The 21650-nt window shown below is 45.6% G+C and overlaps 1 protein-coding gene across 1 annotated transcript; it reads left to right on the forward strand.

Moving 5' to 3' along the window:
* The first annotated feature begins 763 nt into the window (after positions 1-763).
* On the forward strand, positions 764-20978 carry ttc12 (tetratricopeptide repeat domain 12). The gene is made up of 21 exons (XM_053873683.1): positions 764-1025; positions 2127-2281; positions 2358-2379; positions 2999-3076; positions 3150-3271; positions 3363-3422; positions 4878-4949; positions 5448-5508; positions 6579-6767; positions 10434-10503; positions 11429-11517; positions 11625-11793; positions 12759-12854; positions 13971-14034; positions 14100-14234; positions 14377-14469; positions 15024-15092; positions 16642-16743; positions 18464-18563; positions 18689-18917; positions 20712-20978. The coding sequence occupies exons 1-21, from the start codon at positions 974-976 to the stop codon at positions 20779-20781; spliced, it is 2097 nt and encodes a 698-aa protein (XP_053729658.1). The 5' UTR covers positions 764-973; the 3' UTR covers positions 20782-20978.
* Positions 20979-21650: the final 672 nt, after the last annotated feature.

Here is a 21650-nt window from a genome sequence, read left to right on the forward strand (position 1 = left end):
GAGTGGAAAGAGTTGTGGGGATTGTTTGTGCATAGGAAACAACATGTGGTGAATGTGGTTCATTTCTTCAGCTGGTTTCATACTTGCAGATAAATCAAGAGTTTGATCTGCACATTTTGCACTTTAGTAGTTTCACTTTCTCTTGTCAAGTTTTTATTTCAGTCTCATACTTGTGCTGTTACTCACATTATAGAATATACTCGATATACTTGTTTACTAAGCATCAAATACCGTGGAGTTTCCCATTGCATATTTCAGTTTTTCAGATGAATAAATACATATATCTTCAATCAAGTGTCTGGCTCGGCTGTTCTCTTTGACTCTAAAATCTGATTCATTTTCTTAAAAAACACTTCCATGAATATCATTCAAAAGCCTGAAAGGAGAACTTTGGGCAGACGCGGCTTGGCTTTGTTACTGCCTTAAAACACAGGGAGGCAGTGTTGCTCCAGAGGTTTTGTAAAAGCCCTTCTAGACAATATATTCATCCATATATCGGGGAGGAAAAATGAAAATAACAGGATGAAGCAGGTGGGACAAACTAAGGACTGCTTGGTGTTATCATTATTGTTACCATATATATATATATATATATATATATATATATATATATATATATATATATATATATATATATATATATATATATATATAAGCAACGCAACAAAACAACGCAGTAATCTGACTTTATTCTCTGCATTTGTCTTTACTGGCAAATGTTTAAAGCGTCTCCTCTGAGCTTAGCTTCATTTATTCTGTTGATAGTGTGCGTGTCCGCCCGTCTGCCTTGTTCTCTATGTGTGTCCTTACTCCGCTGGACCGCTCCATGTTGAACTTTCAAATGTCCACGCGAAAGTGAAGGCGCCACGTCGCCATGGCAACACACAACACTGCGCGACGACGGGCGCTTCTGTCCTCTTAGACCAGAACCAGCCACACTTTAAAGGCGCTATTTGACAACACAAAATACAAGATGGACCAAATGGAAGACTTCGAGAGCTTTTTACAAAATGTTGACAAAATAAGTGAGTAACGACTGACTGACATTTGGCTGTTAGAAGTGTGAGCCAGGCTGAACTTTATGTTTATTCGCATGTCGACAGCTATAAAGTTACTATTTGATCACATTGAACACTGCAGAATCGCTATAACAATTCTATAAAGTGAAAAACGTTTTTGAAAAACGTATAAAAGCGAGTAGTAAAAAGTGAAGAGTAGCGCGTTAGAAGTGCAGTAGCAGTACAGTATAGTTGCTTTGCTCCATTGGAAAACGGTATGCATTCACTCCATGGTTATTTTGTCAGGCAAGAGTGGAAAAAAGATCTGCTCTGCTTATACTGATTTACATGATAAGATAAGCCCATTCACCAGAGACTTGTAGTAGGTGACTATGACTCACATTACAACCATGATTTCTGTTTAATGTCCTTAAATGTTTACATTTACATGCTATAGTACAGAGCCCTGGAAGTGACATGCATGTGTTTATTTTTTTTGGATGTGACATGCATGACTTTATTTTTTTTCTCCCGAGATAACAGTTATCTCGAGATAATTTGTATCTCAGGATAAGGATAGGAAATTAAAGTCTTGCATGTGGCTTCCAGGGAGGCGTAATGCATATAGCTTAGCCATGTATGGTATTATTTTGAGTAGAAAGCACTTGATCAGAGTGTGAAAAGCGCACAGACTTGCAAACAGTGACTGACCATGTTGACGAACAGTTACGAAGCCATGGGAGACATAGTGGTTCCAGGAGGACGTATACAAAATGCTTTGCCAGAGAGGCAGCTACGCATGCGCTGCTGACATTTACCATTGTATCCTGAGATAAAAATAAACTGTTACGCATTATCATGAGATACAAATTATCTCGAGATAACTGCTATCTCAGGAGAAAAAAAGTCATGAATGTCACATCCAAAAAAATAAACACATGCATGTGACTTCCAGGGCTCCGTGATATAGCGATATCCATTCCTAATGATCTTTACAATCTGAACTACGTCCATCAGCCTACTAACACATTGTGAACTGTCTCTTGAGGAAAGGTTAATAGCTCGCTATAAAACGTCAAACATGATCATAAAGAAATGCAATGACAAACCTCACGATCGTGGCTGCAGGTGACCTGGTGAAGGACCTGAGCTCCACTCGTGCAGAGGTGCGACAGAAGGCTCTGCAGAAAGCTGACCAGCACCTCGCTGACCTGGACGGTCCGTGTCGGACCAAGCTCAACAGGACTGCCATAAACACCAAGCCACCAAGCTGCAATTCCACGGTAACAACATGCACCGTTGTGGCGCAAGCTTCCACGTTCCACAAAAAATGCATCTGTTTTGTCTTTTCTCTCATAGAGCAAATTTGAGGAAAGTGCAGGTAAGTTGCAATGCTTTTATTTTGTTTCTGCCTTTCTAATGCGCTTTTAACTACATGAATGAATCAATTGCAAACTTACCCTGAAAACTAAAAAATATATGACTTATGTTATTCTTTTTTCTATTTAAATGGTGCTGTTTAACGTTCAAAGTTTTCAAACAAAAGTATGAAGCAGGAGCTTCACAAGCTCTCGGGTGACAAAACACTGAGGGGATCTGGTGAGCAAACACCACTGGAAACAAAGTACAGGAGAGGGAAGGAAATAAATACAAATCCACCGTGTAGTTTTCTTATCAGATGCCCACATCCATCTCTCATGCCACACTTGGCTTATTAGGTTTCCATCTAGAGGTGATGAAAAAAACAAGCAAGAAAAACCCCAATATGCTACAAGTGTATTCGCGCCACTGTAAATAAAAGCATCAGAACAACCCGATGTTTTCAACAGCTGCAGTTCTACAGAAGTTTCAGTGACCTTAACTCAGGTTCAGGTTCAATGAAGGTGCGTATAACGACATTTAAGAACATTATTGCTAGTCATTTAAACCGCTATGTATAATGAGTTTTTAAATACAATTATTATTTGTCAGATGTGATTGTTAACGTTATTTTTTTGTAGACAATTTCATGAAGATCATGGAGAAAGATATTGAAGATCGGAAAAAGATGAGAAAAGCCAAAGAGGAAAAAGCAACAGGTTTGTCAGATTCGCTCGGTGTTTCCATTCACTCTCGCCCGACTCCATCTTCACTGTTGTCGCGCGGTGGCAGCGCTCAAGGAGGAAGGCAATAAAGCCTTTGCCCAGGACGACTATGAGAGGGCGGTGGAGCACTACAGCGCGGGCCTGGCTCACGCTCGGGACATGCAGCAGCTCTACACCAACCGAGCTCAGGTAACGCTGTTCAGTTCCTCAGTCCCCACCTCGGGCTGTGTGAGATGCTCCGACGTCTGCAGTACTAACTACATGTCTCGGTGGAATCCAGGCCTACATCAAGCTGAGGAAGTACAAAGAGGCCATCAGCGACTGTGAGTGGGCAATAAAGGTGAGGCCAGTAAATACTTTGGTGGCTCTGACATTCACTGGCGAGACGGAGTCAAAGGAAAAACATGGCGCCAGTGTCACTCCTGCGCAGATAAGGCTCAGTTTCAGGTGTTTCTTTGCCATTATGTGCCGGTACACTGTGTCTACGACGAGGTTGTGGGAAAGAGTCGTGGAAAGTAGACTAAGGGCAGAAGTTATGTGAGCCACAGTTTGGCTTCATGCCAACAATAGAGCACCACAGATGCAGTGTTTGCTTTGAGGATGTTCATGGAGAAGCACAGAGAAGGTCAGAAGGAGCTCCATTGTGTCTTTGTGGACCTGGAAAAAGCGTACGACAGAGTGCCAAGAGAATAGTTGTGGTATCGCATGAGGAAGTCTGGAGTGGCAGAGAAGGATGTTGGTGTGGTGCAGGACATGTGTGGTAGGTGTGAGACAGTGGTGAGGTGTGCTGCAGGTGGAACAGAGTAGCTCAAGGTGGAGGTGGGACTGCACCAAGGCTCAGCTCTGAGCCCCTTCTTGTTTGTGATGGTGGTGGACAGGTTGACAGATGAGGTTAGACAAGAAGCCCCTTGGACCATGATGTTCGCTGATGACATTATAATCTGTGGTGAGAGCAGGGAGCAGGTGGAAGATCAGCTAGAGAGGTGGAGGTTTGCCTTAGAAAGGAGAGGAATGTAGATCAGCCGCAGTAAGATGTAGAATTTACAGGATGCAGAGATAAAGAAGGTGGAGGGTTTGAAGTACTGAGGCTCAACTGTCCAGGGCCATGGAGAGTGTGAGAGGGAGGTGAAGAAGCGGCTGCAGGCAGGATGGAATAATTGGAGAAAAGTGTGAGGTGTGACAAAAGGGTGTCGTCAAGGATGAAAGGGAAAGTGTGCAAAAGGGTGGTGAGGCCAGCAACGTTGTATGGTTTGGAAACAGTGGCACTGAGGAGAAGACAGGAGGCAGAGCTGGAGGTAGCAGAGATGAAGATGCTGAGCTTCTCTCTGGGAGTGAGAGCAGGATGATGATAGGATCAGAGGGACAGCACATGTGCTCAGGTGTTTAGGAGACCAAGTCAGAGAGGCTGGATGGAGATGGTTTGGACATGTACAGAGGAGAGAGAGAGAGAGAGCCAGTACATTGGTAGATGGAGATGTTGAAATGTTGGAACTGCCAGGTAGAAGGTGGAGAGGAAGGCCACAGAGGAGATTGATGGAGGTGGTGAAGGAGGACATGAGGTTTGTAGGTTTGAGAGAAGAGGAAGCAGAGGGCAGGGTGAGATGGAGGAAGATGATCCGCTGTGGCCACCTCTGAAGGGAGGAGCCCAAAGAGGAAGAAGACATTCTGTCTATGTGAGAGAAATGGTCTCAGAACGGACAGTGGAATTTGATGGGTTTATGTTCTGAATCCTTCCTGCCTCTTCTCAGATTTAAATATGTTTCACTGAATAACATTATACCAATCTGCCATTCAGTGCAATGAGCGATGCACCAAGGCGTATCTGCACATGGGGAAAGCACATCTGGCTTTGAAGAGCTACGATGAGGTGAGTACAGTTGCTCCTTATGGTGTCTAATCTGAGCAGGGATTGCCATCTAGTGGGCTCTGGGGACACTGTTTCATGAAGCCTCATCAGCCCATCACTGGTTTCAATGAAACCACTCATTATTTCTAAACCGAGAGCACCATCTAGTGGCCTCTGAAAATCAGGACGCTGTTCCATTAACCCTTCAGTAGTGATTCAGGACACTGCATCAACCCATGACAAGTGAAAAGCTAAATAAAAATGTATTTAATAATGTAGCTAAAGTCGGTATAGGGCAATAATATTGGGTTAAAAATCATGAAGGGGTGGAAATGAATGGCTTTGCAGAGGTCCGTGCTCCCACTCTCCAGAGTTGCTACTGGTTTTCTGGACTCTCAATATGCTCCTTTTATCAGCCGCAGACTGCTTTTGATTGCGACTCATTGGCTGTCGGACCAGAGGAGGCCAGTCAAGCATGTCATTCCATTACCAATGCACCGATATTTGTGTCTCCTTCAGGCCAGAAGCTGCTTCGAAAAGATAGTGGAAATTGAACCAAAGTGGGAGACGAAGATGCAAGGTGAGATGAGAGGCAGTAAGAAGGATGTAAAAAAATATATCTGTAACGTTAACGTGACATTTAAATCAGTGAATCTGTGTTGAAAAAGAGTCATATTCATGAACCTTATTGGAGGAGACCCCAGATGAGTCTGTGTCACTCACTGGTTGATTTGCTCATGGGATTGTTCAGTCAGGCGCTGGGATGACGGTCAGCTTCATCAAATACGTGAAAAGACTCTCAAAATAAAATCCAATTTGATGACGGGGAGATGAACAGGAGAGTTGAAAGTGTCATAGATGGAGCGGCAGCATTTTAATAAGCAATGTGAGACGTCTTCATTAACATCAGCTGAGTCAAGGTTAGCTGTTACTATTGAGCAACGTGAGGCGATTATTAACTATTATAAAAATGACACAAGATGACTGCAATAGTGCAGGAGGACGTGTGAAACGGAGCGAGAACAGCCACTCAAATGTATTTTTGTGTTCTTCAAAGGACAATATCCTGAGCTAATGTAGAAATGCCCTCAACGTAGCTTCACTTCAGTCGTGTTTTTATCTTTCCAATAATTTTATTCATGGTAGCAGGGTCTGATTCTGGTAACAAGATATTCAATCTTCACTCAGACTGAATACACAAAGGAGGCTGTCAGGCTCAGGACAGGTGGAGACAAACTAATGAAATGACTGAGGCAACAAGGCACAGAAGTGAGGAAACTGTTGCACAAAAACGGTCACATTGAGGTCTGTGGTGGCGGAATCCTGGGGAAGACTGATCCGCGCTCCACTTCATCTTGGCCTTGTCGCAGCCGGACAGAAGGTTTGACCTGCGCAGGTGAAAAAAGAGTCTGACCAAACCAGAGACAAATACTTCAAGAAGAAGTCATGTTTTTCTGCGAGCAGAAGGAGTGGAATGTGTATTTGTCGATCTGTGAAGGCCTCCGTTGAATCGACATGTGGCAGGTCTGAGTAGATGCAGTTAAGTGGCGGGTGGTTTTCACGCGACACTTCTGTGGTTGACAGCTTCTTCTGTCTTGACAAAGCCTCATCACACCAAGCCTGTCCTTCCTTTGTGATGTTTCCCATTAGAACACCTGACAAAAGTCGACTTGGAGGAGAAAAGGGAGATCCAAGAACACGAAGCCAGGCGAGAACTAAAGCAGGGGGGAGGGAAGGCCGCGTCAGTTCCTCAGCTGCTGGAGAAGCTTTCCGCTGCCGGCCAAATGCCACTCTACTACCACGGTGGAATGGAGGTCCTGTCCCGAGCACTCAACGACTGTAAGTGTTTTCCCTTTCTTTCATTCAAGAGGATGCTTTATATATATGTATATTTTATATATGGCTTATCTTCCTACTGTAATCTCTCAATGTCCAGTCTTTCCTCAATACCCTGCTTCACTGACTCACTTATTTTCCGGTTCTATGGCCACAATGATGGCTGCGTATCGGCCTTCAGGGCGGAGGGGTTTTAAAATGTAAAAGTCTCAATGATAGCTTTCAATAGAGTTGCTGTAGTTCATCAGGGTGACATAAGATGGAGGGGTTGACTTGAAGTGCAGCGGCATTCCAGAGCCAACAACAGCTGTTACCGTAACATCTACAGTATATACAAAGAAGATGTGCCTTTATAGTTGGACGGAAAAGTCATGAACGCTTTTGTGAGCGTTGACATGATTTAACCTGTTAAAGGGAGGAAGAATAAGACAGGAAAACGAGTCCAAGAAGGTCATCACCACACAAGGAACATGCATGTTTATGCTGAGGAGATGACTTGGCCTTGCCTTGCATGAAAGGTGACAGTCTGTTGCTGCTCTCAGTCCAGTGAGAACACAGCCACCTGCTGGACCACAGAAGACGGTGCAAGTCATCGTGCCATCCATCGCTCCGTCGGCAAATGCAGCTTCTTTTCCTGCTTCGACTGATGCAACAGAGGCTGCACCTGAAGTTGATCTGCACGAGCCAAACTGAAGCGACACTTTCACAAAGGGACGATGCAGCAACTACCACTGTGCAAATTGACCATGGCCACGACTGCAACTGCTCCAGTCCAAAAGTCCTGGCAGATGCTAAAAAAGAGTTTTTCCTGCAGCAAAACCGAGGGCGAGCCAGATCAAGCATTGATGGCCGACTGAGAAATATTGATGCTGCTATTTCAACTCTCACTCTGGGGCGGCCTGCTGTCAATCACGCACAACTCTCAAACACCAGACGCTGAGATCCAAGTGGCCCTCAAGGCTAAATGTGCTCCATGCCTGTGGTGAGAGAGTCAACAATAACGTGGCGCTCTGGGACGTTTCCCGGCTCATCTGCAATTAAAATGCGAGCTGAAGAAACTAATCTGTGTCTGTCGCTGCAGCTCTGATGAGGATCTCAATGTGACCCAGGGAGAAGTTGTTTTTTGGACTTTTGTTGTTGAGGAAATGAGTCATGAACACGATATGTGGCAGTGGATCTCTGGTGTTTGTATTCGATTCGATTGCTGCACTGATGCTGTCCAATAGCAACTGGCGTTCAGTGTCCTTCCATGGACGGCTAACGCACGTGAGCGACTGCTGATGGAGCTCTCGTGTCCCCATCTCACTGAGGCTCAAGGACGGAACAGCAAGAGTGAAAAACAAAGCAAGCTATTGTAACTGACCCACTCAATGAAAAGATGCAGTTATTCCTGAAGACAAATTGCCTTTCCTGGATGGTTTTCCATTTCAGATGCAGCCTCTCTCCCCGTATGAAAGAGCGGTTTGATATACTTGCGAAGGCCACGCAGATGAGGACGGCCTCACGGAGTCTCAGCGAAGGGCAGCCGAACATGAGACAGGATCTCCTGTTCATGGAGTGAGAGAAAAGGGGGTTGAAGGTGTTCCAATTGCATATTAGCAAGTGACCCTAAAGCAAGGCTGTGTGCGTTGGAGTGAGAAAAAAAAACAGTTCAGTTAATTTTGCAGGAAAGGAACAGAACTTAAAGAGCAATAAAACAAGAAAACACATCCTCACTGCTGTGGCGTCATGTACTGACCCTGGATAAGTGGACACTTATGTCCTATACTGACGACACTGCGCACCCCCGATGCTTTTCGCGTTACCCCATCGACCCCACCGTGTGAGTCTCTGCCTGGGACGCAACAGGGAAGGAAAATGTTTTTTAAAACATTGAAAAGCATAAGCGTCAACATGTGACACCGAAGGCTGCTTTTGGCGTCAGTATAAGACGCAAAAGTCCATGATCCCAAAGTACACATTTTACTCCAAGTGAGGATGGGTTGAACCTGGACTCAATAGACCACACAAGAAAAAACAAAGGAACAACTTAGTTCCGAGTATCGTGGCCTCTCAGACATGCTATCGCAAGTATGCTAATCGCCTGATTTGTGAAGAGCACCCTGTGTTATCAGGGACTGGACCCTGACGTTTGATCTTCCACAGATACCTGTGACTCTGACCTTGAAGCTGTGACTGAGCCTCCGCATCCTGCTGCTCCTCGATGCTCTTTTCTGCCAAAAAATGGATGTTGATGTATTGGCAGGGTCAGTGTATGGTCACTTGATAAACATGATGGGAGGTTCTGGTGTGGCTGGACTGTAGCCTCCTGCCAGAGGGAAGAGGAACAAACAGTCCATGACCAGGGTGAGAAGGGTCGGCTCTGATCCCACCTGCACGTCTCTGGGTCCTGGAGACATACAGGTCCTGCAGAGGTGGCAGGCTGCAACCATCACCTTCTCAGCAGAACGAATGATGCGCTGCAGTCTGCTCTTGTCCCTGGAGGTGGCGCTGTTGTACCAGACAGTGATAGACGAGGTGAGGAAGGACTGGATGATGGCCGTGTAGAACTCCACCAGCAACTTCGGCGGCAGTCGTAGTTTCCTTAGGGACCTGATGGTCGGCTCCCATTTGAGGTCCTCAGTGATGGTGGTTCCTAGGAAGCAGAAGGAGTCCACAATGGAAATGGGCGAACCAGCCAACATGAGAGGGGACAGAGGAGCTGGGATTCTCCTGAAGTCCATGACCATCTCCACTGTCTTCTGTGCGTTGAGCTCCAGGTTGTTGTTGTCACCAACTACACACTCTCCCAACCTCCAAACTTTATGAAGCTCCAAGGTGCATTCTGGGTATGGATGGTCTGGTCATATGCCCCGCCCCAAGAGCGGCACTGACAGATCCTGCGGCATGAGTGCAAGACACCTGCCTTAAAAGGATTAAGAGGTTTGTTGTTGACCCACCAGTGCTCGAACAAAAATGGAATAAAAAGCCTTTGGCTTCTGGGTGTAATGTGTATATACATTTCCTTACATTGTTGGAGGGATTTTTTGTCCTTCAGTGATGGCATGTATCCGTGCAGTGCGAAGGCCGCGTGCAAGGATTTCAACACCGGCATGAAGTGATGGTTGCGCCTTGACTCAACAATACATACAGCGCTGGGGTCTAATGGCGGCGCTCGCCTTGCTCTAAATTGTGTCCATTTGTGTTTAGCACCAACGTGACATTCACTCACCGTTTCTCACGCTGACAAGTTTTCCTTGTGACAGCCTTTTCCTCAGATGAACTTGTCTTCCTGTCATGAGGAGGAAATGCTTCCCACGCCCATCTTTCCTGGCAGGAAGCCGCCACAGTTTTTCAAGGCTTCTGGGGTAAAGACTGTCGTAAATCTTACCTGTTGACAGTAAAGGGCAAAAGTTCCACAGCTCCAAAATTGAAAGCTTGAGCAGTGACAAATGCAGCATTATCACCTGGAAATATGGCCTGACGCCGTGGTCTGTGCCGCCCAGCCCTCCATGGGAGTTAGATCATTCACTACTTTGCATTTTTTCTCTCTCACCTTTTATGTTTTTCCTCTCCTGTCCTTGACATCCAGAGAAATAAATCAAAAGTGATTCTCTGGAATGTTGCTTTTTTTTTTTTTGGCAGTGATGCGTGCATTTTTTTACCCCACTTCCTATTCTCTTTACGCAGGTACGGCGCAGACCTTATTCAGGCTGCACAACGGGTTTAGTATCATCAGCAGCAGTGACGCGGTGAGGAGGTGAGGAAGCCACAGGGAGGAAATCAGCTCTCAGTGGAGGTTTGACAGATGAGCACAAGTGGAGATGCTTCCAGGAGCAAAGATGGTCTGAACTGGGGAATCAAAAAAAAAACAAAAAAATACTAGAATAAATACCTGAACTGATTTAGACGGCTCTTTCCCATGTGCGCGCACGTACGCTCTGACTGCTCTCCGGTTAGATTTAGCATTAACATTTAGATTTAACTTTTACATTTTGATTTAACTTTTACATTAAAATTTAATATACGGATTTACATTCAACAATACCATTTATACATTATACGTTATTTAAACATTTGTATCTAGTTTTAGATTAAAGATTCAGATATAGATTTACGAGACAAATTTAGCATTTAGATTTATATTCAAATGTAGATGTGAGAATTAGACTTGACATCCACTTAATCTGGGAAAACGTCGGCGAACACTGGTGCTAAATGAGAAAACCATTCGGCGCCCCATACCTTTCTTACACCAGTAATCTTTGATTGAAACATTTTCTTTGGCTTTTTCATAACCACAGTTACTGACGGACAGATGAGGCTTCATGAAACAGTGTCCTCATTTTTAGTGCTGTTGGTTGAAAAATGGTGTTAGCTTTCTTTGAAATGGTGGTTCAGATCCAAAGATTTTTAAGCAGAGAGCGCCATCTAGTGGGCGCTGAGAATGATGACACCGTTTCATGAAGCCTCATGACTAACCACAGAATGTGCCGACACCTATCTCATATTTGCCAGTGGAAAGAGCTGTTTTCTCAATAACCAACCCTCAGTTTTTGTCACTAACACCTCTGCCATTTTTGCCTGCAAACATGAGGTTATTCTCAATCAAGTATGAGGATTTGAATAGTTTAGGAGCCGTAGCTTTTGTGCCAGATAAGAATATTGAAGTCATGTTTCCACAGCTGTCTGCAGGGAAATATTTATGACCACTACACGCAGGAGTTGTGTGTGACTGTTCTCAAGTTATGGAGGATCGTCTGCCACGGAAATGGTTTGTTATTTATGTCTTTGTTTTTGCAATATTAGTCAACCTTTTCCAATGAAATGCTTCATTTTCCAATGACGTGTGACGAACCTACCACGAGCTTTTGTTTCTAGAGGAAAACCAGAAGATGCTGGTGATGTGTCCCATCTCCAGCCAGGCCATGGTTCACCTGCTTTCATCTGAGCTCCCAGCTGTGCAGGAGGAATGTCTGGCTCTGATGTTTTCCTACTCAGACACGCCACATGGCAGGCGACTGGTCATCGAACACCTCCACTTGAGCAAGTAAGACGCCTCCAATTCACACGCTTGAATTCTGTTTCTACTGTGATGTTGCAGTTTTGACAGTCATTCATTTACATTACAGACTAACCTATTGGTCATGACACATTTATTACAAATATAAATGAAGTACTTTTCACTGTGGGGTTAAACCGTAGCATCCGGACTATAGAGCGCACAGGAATATTAGCTGCACCCACTCCCAATGTATGTAACAATGTATGAAGGAAAATACATCTTGTTCATACATAAGCCGCAGGTTCAGTGGTGCTGTCTGCGCTGTGGACAGGTCAGTGATGCACCAGCTATACTAAACTAATTTAGAAAACAGGGTCCAGCATCGAGAGTGAGGAAATAGTGGAAACATGCTGCGTAATACGGAGCGTCTTGATTGGTCCATGCTGCTCTCACAATAGACAAGGTGCAGCTCTCCAGCTGGGCTCAAGTCAGTGGACATACCCGACTCATTTATGTTCGCATCGGACTTCTGAGCTGAACGCATTTTGTCTGACATCTTTTATTCTCATTAAAGCCCTCAAAATACACTGTTTTCGCCCGCATGCCCAAAGTTCAGACACCACTGCCGGTCTCAGCGGCTGCTTCTCGATTCCAGACCGCCAGGAGATCCACTCTGTTGACGGAGCTGTGGACACACAGGCAAAAACAACGCATTTGAGGGTTTTAAGGGTCAATAAAAAGCCTCTGATTTAATCTTATTTCAGCCTGTAACAATCCATATTAGCCACGCTGTTGTAGAAGCCGCAGGGCTCAGACTGCGAGAAAAAAAGTAGCGTCTTATAGTCCGGAAATTACGGTACTTCCATCTGAAAGTTTATCAAAACAGGCCCAGGTTTCATCTTTCATCTTTTCATCGACTGCAGACGCTATTCAAAGTTGTGTGGTGGCCATGTTGGTTGCTCAAAAATAGTCTTTATGTTAATTCAACGATGTTTCTCTGGATCCAACAGGTTGGTGTCAAACATCATGGGATGCATCACAACACCCCAGGGGCAGCGTGAAAACACAGCGGTTAAAATATTGCAGAATCTGGTCTCCGAGAAAAGGTACTGCTTTTTCAATTGATTTTGTTTTGGATCTGCACCCCAGACACACACAGCTCCACAGGATGACATTTCACTGCGTATCAATCCATATGTCTGGACCATCAAAGGCACCGTCAAGCCTTTGATGGTCCGGCAAGATGTTGAAAATTTGAGATTTTTAAATCAGTCGACTCAGCCTCAGTGCAGAGAAACTGTCAAAATAGAACAATCCATTTCCCGTGTTTTATTTCACACAGACGATGACTTATTTATGACCACGTGCCTCGTCCTGCAGAGGCTTCATTTTTACCCGCACAACTTAACAGGGTCCATTTTTAATGGATATTTTCAGCTTCACTACTCTGCGTGTTTTTGAGAGCCTTCTGCTGGGATTAGGTTGATTCCTTTGTGTCCAGATGATGTTGTTGAAGCATGAAAATCAAGTTAAATGGATGAAACATGACAACAGATTCAACTTTCAGCCTTGTTATAATCTTTTCAGCTTTGATTTAGCAATGTGAGACACTCACGAGTCAGACTAAGATGGATTCTCTCCGTCTGACCTTTGCTCTCCTTCACATTTCCTACATGAGGTGAGAAGCTGGTGACAACCTATAGACAGGTGGCGCTCCATCACTGGACAAGTAGAGTGACTGACAATCCACGCGCTTGTAAAGTGTGACAAGTTTCATTCTGTCTGGATGAAACTGCACTTACCAGCACGCTGACTTCCTCAAGACGCTACTCTCACGCTGAGCTGAGTTGTTGTGCCTTGTTTTATCTTGGATTAGAATCTAAACAAGGAATCCTGTTGCATAATGAAACATTGGATTAATGCCAACTAGCAACTCTGAATAACTTTGACCGACTCCGATGTTGGGCATTTCCTGAAGTGTTCTGTGCAGCTGGATTCAGATTTATGAGACGGAGGCTCCAAACCCTCCATGTGTGCTTCCTCCGCCGGCTTGTTGTAGCTTTGGGTTCGCTGGTTTTCCATGTTTCACGCTGAGCTGTGATTTCCTTCCCTCCCTCAGTCAAACCTTGTCATCCTCAGCGCCACTCTCGATCATGTTCTGTCTCTTGTAAATCATGTGTTTTGCCAGAGCGACGGGGACTTTGACGTGTCTTTTGCTGCAGGTTTTGCTGTAAACTGAGGGACGTTTTGAAGGACTCCATCACAAGTCCATTCTCTTCAATGCTGGTGAGCCTCTCTGCACATCTCCCTGGTGTGTTTCTCTGTGGCCTCATTTCCGCCTTCTTTTCAAGACCAACATCAACGAGGCCACTCGGCACGTTCTGCCGCCACTGTTGGACGCCGTGGGCTCCCTGGCTCTGGATGACGTCATACGCCACGCTCTTGCTCATGACCCCGCCAGCTGGGAAGCCTTTCTGGTGGCTCTTGTGAGTAAATCTGCCAGTGAAAGCTTTTTTTCCCCCTTCATTTTCATTAATTTTACAGCTGTTGCTGAACATATGCGGCGCTGCTGGTGTCAGCACTGGATATTATTATTATTATTAATTAATATTTGGCTGACTTTTGCAGAAGCAGTGCGCTGAAAATGGCTACAGAGAAACCCTCTACCCTTTGCTTGGACTCATGATCAACATTGCTACCGTCCAGTCTTCCGTCATAAAGGTAAGACGGGATGTGTGTCGCGCGTTTGAGCGGCTGAGAAGAACCTCCATGACAAAACTGCTGAATGAATAGAGAAAAACTTGAATAGGTGCCGCTTATCTATTTCAATGTTTTATGAATACATGTTTGAGGTGCAAAAATATTCCACCCCACAGCTTTGTTCACTCTCCCCGGACGCAGCTCCGTCTGTGGCGACGGCGACAGCCGACAAACAATCTGACACTCATGGACCAAAGTGATATTTCTCCGAATTCCTCAGCCAACTCCGTGCGTCCACCCTGTGGCTTCCCCTGACACCGGGACTCCATGGGAGAGACCACTCTAAAATCCTGCATGACATTTGGGAAACAGCGGACCATTTGGTTTTTGTGTGACAAAATTTCCTCCTTGTTGAATCGTGTACAGCAAAAATGGCGAATACTAATGTTAAATCAACAGCCACGGAACACAACAGCAGAATAACAATCCCACGAAATGACACATTTTACATGGAGTGAAAAACGTGGTATGTCATGCCCCCCCCCGACCTGCTAATATTTGCCCTTTTTTTCCAGGAACATGCCACTTCCCTGAGTGAAATCTGCTGCAATCTACTAAAAGACAGTGATGGAGGAATTATAACGGTGGGTGCACAGCGTCACACGCGATACAGTTCATCAATTATTCATCCCGACAGACCTGTATAGACCAGTGACTGTCCGTCAGTGTTTCAGTTTTTGTGGTGCATTGGTGAGAGAAAGCAGAGTCGACTAGCTTGGTCAAGGTCAAATCGCTTGGGGCAGTTCTTCATGGCATTTTTGCTTTGAAGCGAAACTCTGACTGTAGGTTCACACCATGTAAAGTCAACTACGGCGACATGTCAGGACAAGTCAACCAAGAATGGGTTGCAATAGATGACAGTCGGGGTGAAAGAATTCACAACCCTCAAATCCTTTCACAGTAGACTCACTCTGCCTCTTGGATCTGCCATGTTGATGTTTCACTGGCTTTAGACACGCTACCAGCAGAGCGAGGTTTTTTTTGACATGACATGTCACACGGAAGAAAGTCACATTGGTGGCTGGAAACCAGCAACGACTTGGGTGCGAGCAACAAGTGTTGCCATGTGGTGTTTGGTGGGAACATACTGTAAGGTAGTGATGGGTAGATGAGGTTTCACGAAACAGTGTCCCACTTTTCAGAGCCCACTAAAAGGCGCTGTCTGCTAAAAAAAGTCTTTGGATTTGACCAACCATTTCAATGAAACCTCAGCTCATTTTTAAACCAACAGCACCACCTACTGAGCTCTAGAAGTAAGGACTCTGTTTCATGAAGCTTCATCAGCCCATCACTAGTCACCATTTTCAGAGGCCACCAGATAGCACTGTCTGCTGTATAACGTTTGGATTTGAACAATTCAATGAAACCTCACATCATTTCTAAACCAGGAGCACCATCTAGTGGCCTCTGTGAATTACGACACTGTTTCATCCACCCTGCAACACTGTCTCATGATACCTCATCTACCCATACTGACCAATAGAAATCTCTCTCTTTCTCATGTCAGACAGTTCAAATCTTTGTGTTGAGCTGCTAACATTTCCATGAGTAGCATGTTTGTGAACCATAAAATAAAGATTTCATGAGTATTCCACAAAGACAGGGGGCCATTCATTCACATTGTGGCCCAGAAATGGCCTCCATGATGGACTTAGTCCAAAGTCCCGACCGTACATGAATGACTTATGAGTGTAAATGGAGTAAAGGGATATATATATATCTTTCTTCCGGCCTGTAAAGGAGACTAGCAGCCTGGTTTGTCCATCCTTCCTTGCAGAGTTGGCAGCAGTGAGAAACAGCAACAAAGTGTTAATGGGGTTATGCTCAGGAGTGACACGCTCATGGCATTATACAAACAGCAACACATATTACTGATAACCCCCTCCTCCATTTGCCGTCCAGAGTTTGGAAATGCTAAATGTGCCCCTGAGCAAGTCGACATCTGTAGCTTTTGTTTTCCTCATCACTGTCTTTATATGAGCATTCCAAATTGAACCGCCTCCAAAAATCTGCTCTTTGTTGCTGCAATAATGGTCCATAACCTTTAATCATGTGAGTTGGCTTTTTAAATCCTTCCGTTAGGGTCACCTGAAGGGAGGTCTCTTGATTGTTGTTCTCCGGTCCGTTTCCCAGAGAGCCACAGGCGTGCTGAGCGCTGCCCTGCGTCACTCTTCTGAGGCCGTTCAGGGTGTCACGCGGAGAGACGTGGTGCCCACCTTGTGTCGACTGCTGAAGGTATGTGGCGAGACAGAAGGGATGAGACACGGAGTCTTTATACTGCACTGCATTAGAAGGGAAGCCAATTCATTTTGACCACTGAACAGCCGTGCAGTGGTCAAAATGAATTGGCTTCAGTTTGCAGGTGAGTGGACGTGTGGGTTTCCAAAAACAATGAGGCAGTGACACACATCCACCATTTCCTGTGTATAAAAACAATGGGATGTGACTGAGGAATTATATTGGCTCATGACAAATCAATGAAATGTAGCATGTCAGGGCCTGAGGCAAACCCATGACCTTGTGCCTCAGTAGCCATGGGCTCGGCTGTATTCCTTACATCTGACTGTGCAGGGCCTTAAAGCAATGTCGACTGACATTTAAAAAAAGAGATTTTGTTTTGTCACCAAGATAGTTGTTGCATGTCACAGTGGCAGCCACTCCAAAGGGCCCAGTTCCAGCTGCAGAAATGACCCCAACCCCCCCACTTCTATTGGGTTCTATTGAGTTGCAGGGTCTGACCTGGGGATGGCGCTCTCTCATCAAACACAAGCCACAGTCATTCTCTTGTTCTACAGCTGAGGTGAGCCTCAGAGGGACTGCAGGACAGTGATGGTCCTCGGAGAACTTCCATGTGGCTCTGCCATGCAGTGGTGGCAGCTCCTATTATGAAGAGGCCAAAAGCTGAGCCAAAAGACAGAGCTCTCCCTGTACCGATAAACCTTGGTCTCGACCCTCACCTATGGTCCTGAGCTGTGGGTCATGACTGAAAGAACCAGATCCCTGATCCAAGGGGCTGAGTTTCGAAAATCGGGAGAGGAGTTCTGTCATTCAGAAGAGACTCGGAGTAGAGCCGCTGCTTCTCGGAGCCAGTTGATCTGGTTCGGGTGTCTCATGAGGTCGCCCCCTGGAGGCCTCCCTTTGGAGGTGTTTCAGGCACGTCCAGCTGGGAGGAGCACGAACAAACACACACTGTTGTTCACCACTTGAACCTATTAGCACAGGCATTTATGCCTTGTTTTTGGAATTTAACATTGAGAACACGTGTCGTGTCCTATAGAATAGAACCATAACCCTGTTCTGAGGAATGGCTTCAGAAAGACCTTCATAAAAGGTAAAACAAGTCAAGCAGCAAAGAGAGCATCTCTTCACAAGAGGAACTAATACCACAAATATCCGATCTTTACTTACATGTTTACTGGATTGACAGATCTCATGGTAGACGCTGCCAATAGTTCTGTGAGTCTAAATCAACACCCACCCTTCACTGCTGTCCAAAGGCAGAGAAGCACATTCACATGCGAGCGAGCGAGCGACTGTGCATCCGACTGCAGCGCGGCAGCTTGGCACCAGTCTCGCATCCGCAAGCGGCTGGTAGTTTCTGCCAACTCATTAAAATCAGTTCAATATTTGTTCTTCTCCAGTTCTTTGCTCAGTCACTTACTCTATTTCCATAACCTGTCAGTTTCTTCGCCTGTGCAGCCGCCAGGGAGTCAGGCATGAGAACGCCCAGCTCCACTCCTGTTAGCCAACGACATACCGTCCTCACGTCGAAACTCTTAAAGATGTGACGCAGTGACTCAAACATCAATGCAAACCTTTCTGTTCTTTTGACTGGATTCCAAAGACAAACCATGCTTCCAATTAAAGGAGAAACAATGTTTTCTTGAAACTTGCTGTTGAGTTATCTGTCGCCCGACATTCCTCACAATATTCCCATGAATTGTTTCCTCCGTAGGGAAACGGACAAACTGCCGCTCCGTATGCGATCAGGACCCTGGCAATTTGCACTGCTTCCAGCCGTGGTGCACGAGAGGAGCTGCTGAAGTCAGATAAAAGTGAGAACTGACTGACGTGTTTGTGCAACCCTATCATTAATGCGGTGAATTACAGGGAAAACAAATAGCCAACTGCCTTTCCAAGCGATTATCTTGTGACGTTCTTAGTGCACCTCTTCCCCCAGAACTATCAGTGCTGCGCGGCTTGCTGCGCTCCAGCCGCGACGAGAGCGAGCTCGGAAACGCAGCTCTGTGCCTGCTTCACTGCCTGGAGATGGAGGGCCTGGCCAGTAAGCTCCTCGGCACCGACATCGTGCCGCTCTTGCTGCGCCACGCCGCGGCGGACGCCAAGAAGTCGGACGTGCAGCTGAACGCAGCCATCGCCCTGAGCAAACTCTGTCAGCTGGAACCCAGGTGAGAATGAACTCCGGTGTTCAAGCCAGTCGCTGCACAGCGCTGCACTCGTGGTTACCACGTGTGAGCTACGACTGAAGAAGAAAGTTCCACTAGGCCCAGCCATATTGTTGAAACTTGTGATGGTCTCATGAGGCTTCATGAAACAGCCATTTCAGAGCCCACTAGGTGGCACTCTGCGCAACAATCTTTGGATTTGAACAACCATTCCAATGGAACCTTTCCTCATTTTTCAACCAACAGCGCCACCTGTTGAGCTCTAAAAATAATGACACTGTTTCATGAAGCCTCATCTGCCCATCACTACTTCCAACCAGTCTGATAAGAACAAATGTTTTTTTCTCACATCAAGAATCCCTGCTGTTCCTTTCATCTTTGTAACTTTTGACTTTGAAGTAAAGGTTTAATGAATATGATGAGCCATGTAACATTTGAAAAACACAACGCGTTTAAATCGCTGGAAAACAGAATAAATGGCCTTATGCCGCCTTAATAATTGAGTTTTCTTCTCAGCCTGCAGCCACTTAACTCGACGCAGCGCTGACAATTTTATAGTGAAATGAATTTGATGAATGTTAAAAAGGTTTGGATTCAAGAGAGATGGGACTCGAGTCACATTGATCTCTGCAGGTTTCTAGGCACTAGATGACACTTTCAGGCAAAATTGCAGAGTGTGGTGAGTCACGTATCGACCACCGCCATCTTGTAGTGGTCGTGAGCCGCTAGAGGGCAAAGAAAAATGCAATACTGCCAATGAAATTGGTCTCTTCTGACGTGATTTCTGAGCACTTACTTGACTGAATTCTCTTTTCTAAATTTGTGGAAAACTTTTCAGTTTCGCTGTCAGACTTTCCTGGTGACTCAGAGTAATGTGCGCTGCAGAGAAGCGTCCTAATGCGGCCGCTGTTCGAAGCTGTCGAGGCAGGCGACAGCCATGAACGACAAGTTTGCTTTTGGGAATGGAAGATAGTTCAAGTGAATCTGCTGGAATGTATGGACAGATACATTTTTAATAAATTCGACGGTCCATAAATACTCCATGTAGTGATCCAGCTCCAGTTTCATCAACCCATGAGGTCCTGAATGGCTCATGTTGGAGGCCGATGGTCACTACTGTTCATGCAGTACCTTTTCTTTATCACATGCTATTAGAAACAGCTGGACATGAAGTGAAAACACAAAGGCCTTTTGCAGCGGCCAGGTTCCCTCCTGCAGAGCCTCGGATGTGTTCCGTAATCAACATGACCACCATGCCCAACGTGCTCGGAGCCTATTGCGAACGAGGCCTCACTCTGGCTTCTTGTAGCACTGATCTCATTCTCTCATCTGGTAAACGGTTGCCTTTGCCTTTTGGCTTAGCTCATCCTGCCGAAGAAGCTGCTCTCACAGAGTTCCAATGTGACAGCTGGGATAGGCTCCAGCACTCCCCGCGACCCTGAACAGCACAGGACAAGCACTGGCTCACTGAAGATGGATGTATGGAGCACTTCAATGTTATTAAAATCAAACACAGATAAGCCCCTGGAGGCCTCCCTTTGGAGGCGTTTCAGTCACGGCCTGCGGGGAGGAGACCGAGGGGTCGACCCAGGACCAGGTGGAGGGATGAGATCTCTTCACTGGCCTGGAAGTGTCTCAGTTGGAGTTGGTGGATGTCGCCCAGGAGAAGGGCATTTGGCATAACCGTGTGAAGACGCTGCCCCCGCGACCCAGCAACGGATGAAGATTGATACATCATTAGATTCTATGTCACTTGAAATGCCAAACTTCTAAAACCTTTTTTTTTCTTCATTTCAGGCACAAGAACACACTTCGAGAACTGCATGGATTTGAGATCCTACATTCCTGCACAAAGTTTATGGCCTGACATTGTGTTTTCCATCTTTTTTTTTTGGCTGTAAGATCCTCTGAAACATATGTGGTTGTATTAATGCTCAACTTTGTGATCTAAGTTTAGTCGCTAATGAAGAGATAAGTCACTGTAACAGAAAAAGACTTCACCATTCTACTCTTCACACAAGTTTTCTGTCCTAGACCTGAAATAAAAGCATTTGTTTCTTGGAATTCATTTGTGATTTTGACTTCCAGAAGCTCCTAAGTTGAGATGCATGTTCCTGAAACACAGGTGCTTCAGTAGAGCAGCAGAGTGGACGCACATGTGGCCAAGCATGTCATCGCACAGACACTCACACGGTCTCAGACTCTTGTGAACAGTGAACTAAGTTGGGTCACACTGAACGTTGAAGAATGCAGCGGTAGGATTCATGCTTCACATGTTCAAACGCCTGCGGCGCAGAAATGAATTAGCGCCGACGCTATATTCAACCTGGTGAAGCGGCGTGGTTTGCTAAATAAATGTGCTGCGTGTTGTCACGGAGCGCCGTCATTATTTCACACCCATGTAATCATCAATTCTTAAAGAGCAATGATAGCCACGAGGAAAACACCGTTGCCGTCGCGGAGGAAACATTTTCTCTTCAACTCCAGATCTTTTGAAATGATAATGGCCTTCTGTGTGGTCCTCAACATTCATGAGCGCATGCATTAACACCGGGACGCGCACAAGAGAAGCATCATATGCGAGTCTCTGTTCTTGACAGCCTGGTACTGAGCTGTTTAATCCATCTGAGATGGAAACTTGGGGTGTGTCATCAAGCACAGATGGCAACTTTTCTTCTGTTCTTGAAATATGGAGTTGTTTTCCTTTGGAGGGAGTGTACTGGCTCATTAAACAGT

Source organism: Synchiropus splendidus, chromosome 8, assembly GCF_027744825.2.
Source record: "Synchiropus splendidus isolate RoL2022-P1 chromosome 8, RoL_Sspl_1.0, whole genome shotgun sequence".
Classification (NCBI taxonomy): Eukaryota; Metazoa; Chordata; class Actinopteri; order Syngnathiformes; family Callionymidae; genus Synchiropus; species Synchiropus splendidus.

Bases quoted from the DNA above. Each gene is read 5' to 3' on its own strand.
- ttc12 (XM_053873683.1), top strand. From the start codon at position 974: ATGGACCAAATGGAAGACTTCGAGAGCTTTTTACAAAATGTTGACAAA. The intron at 1,026-2,126 runs GTGAGTAACGAC...TCGTGGCTGCAG, and splicing joins ACAAAATGTTGACAAAATAA to GTGACCTGGTGAAGGACCTG. The intron at 18,918-20,711 runs GTGAGAATGAAC...TCTTCATTTCAG, and splicing joins CTCTGTCAGCTGGAACCCAG to GCACAAGAACACACTTCGAG.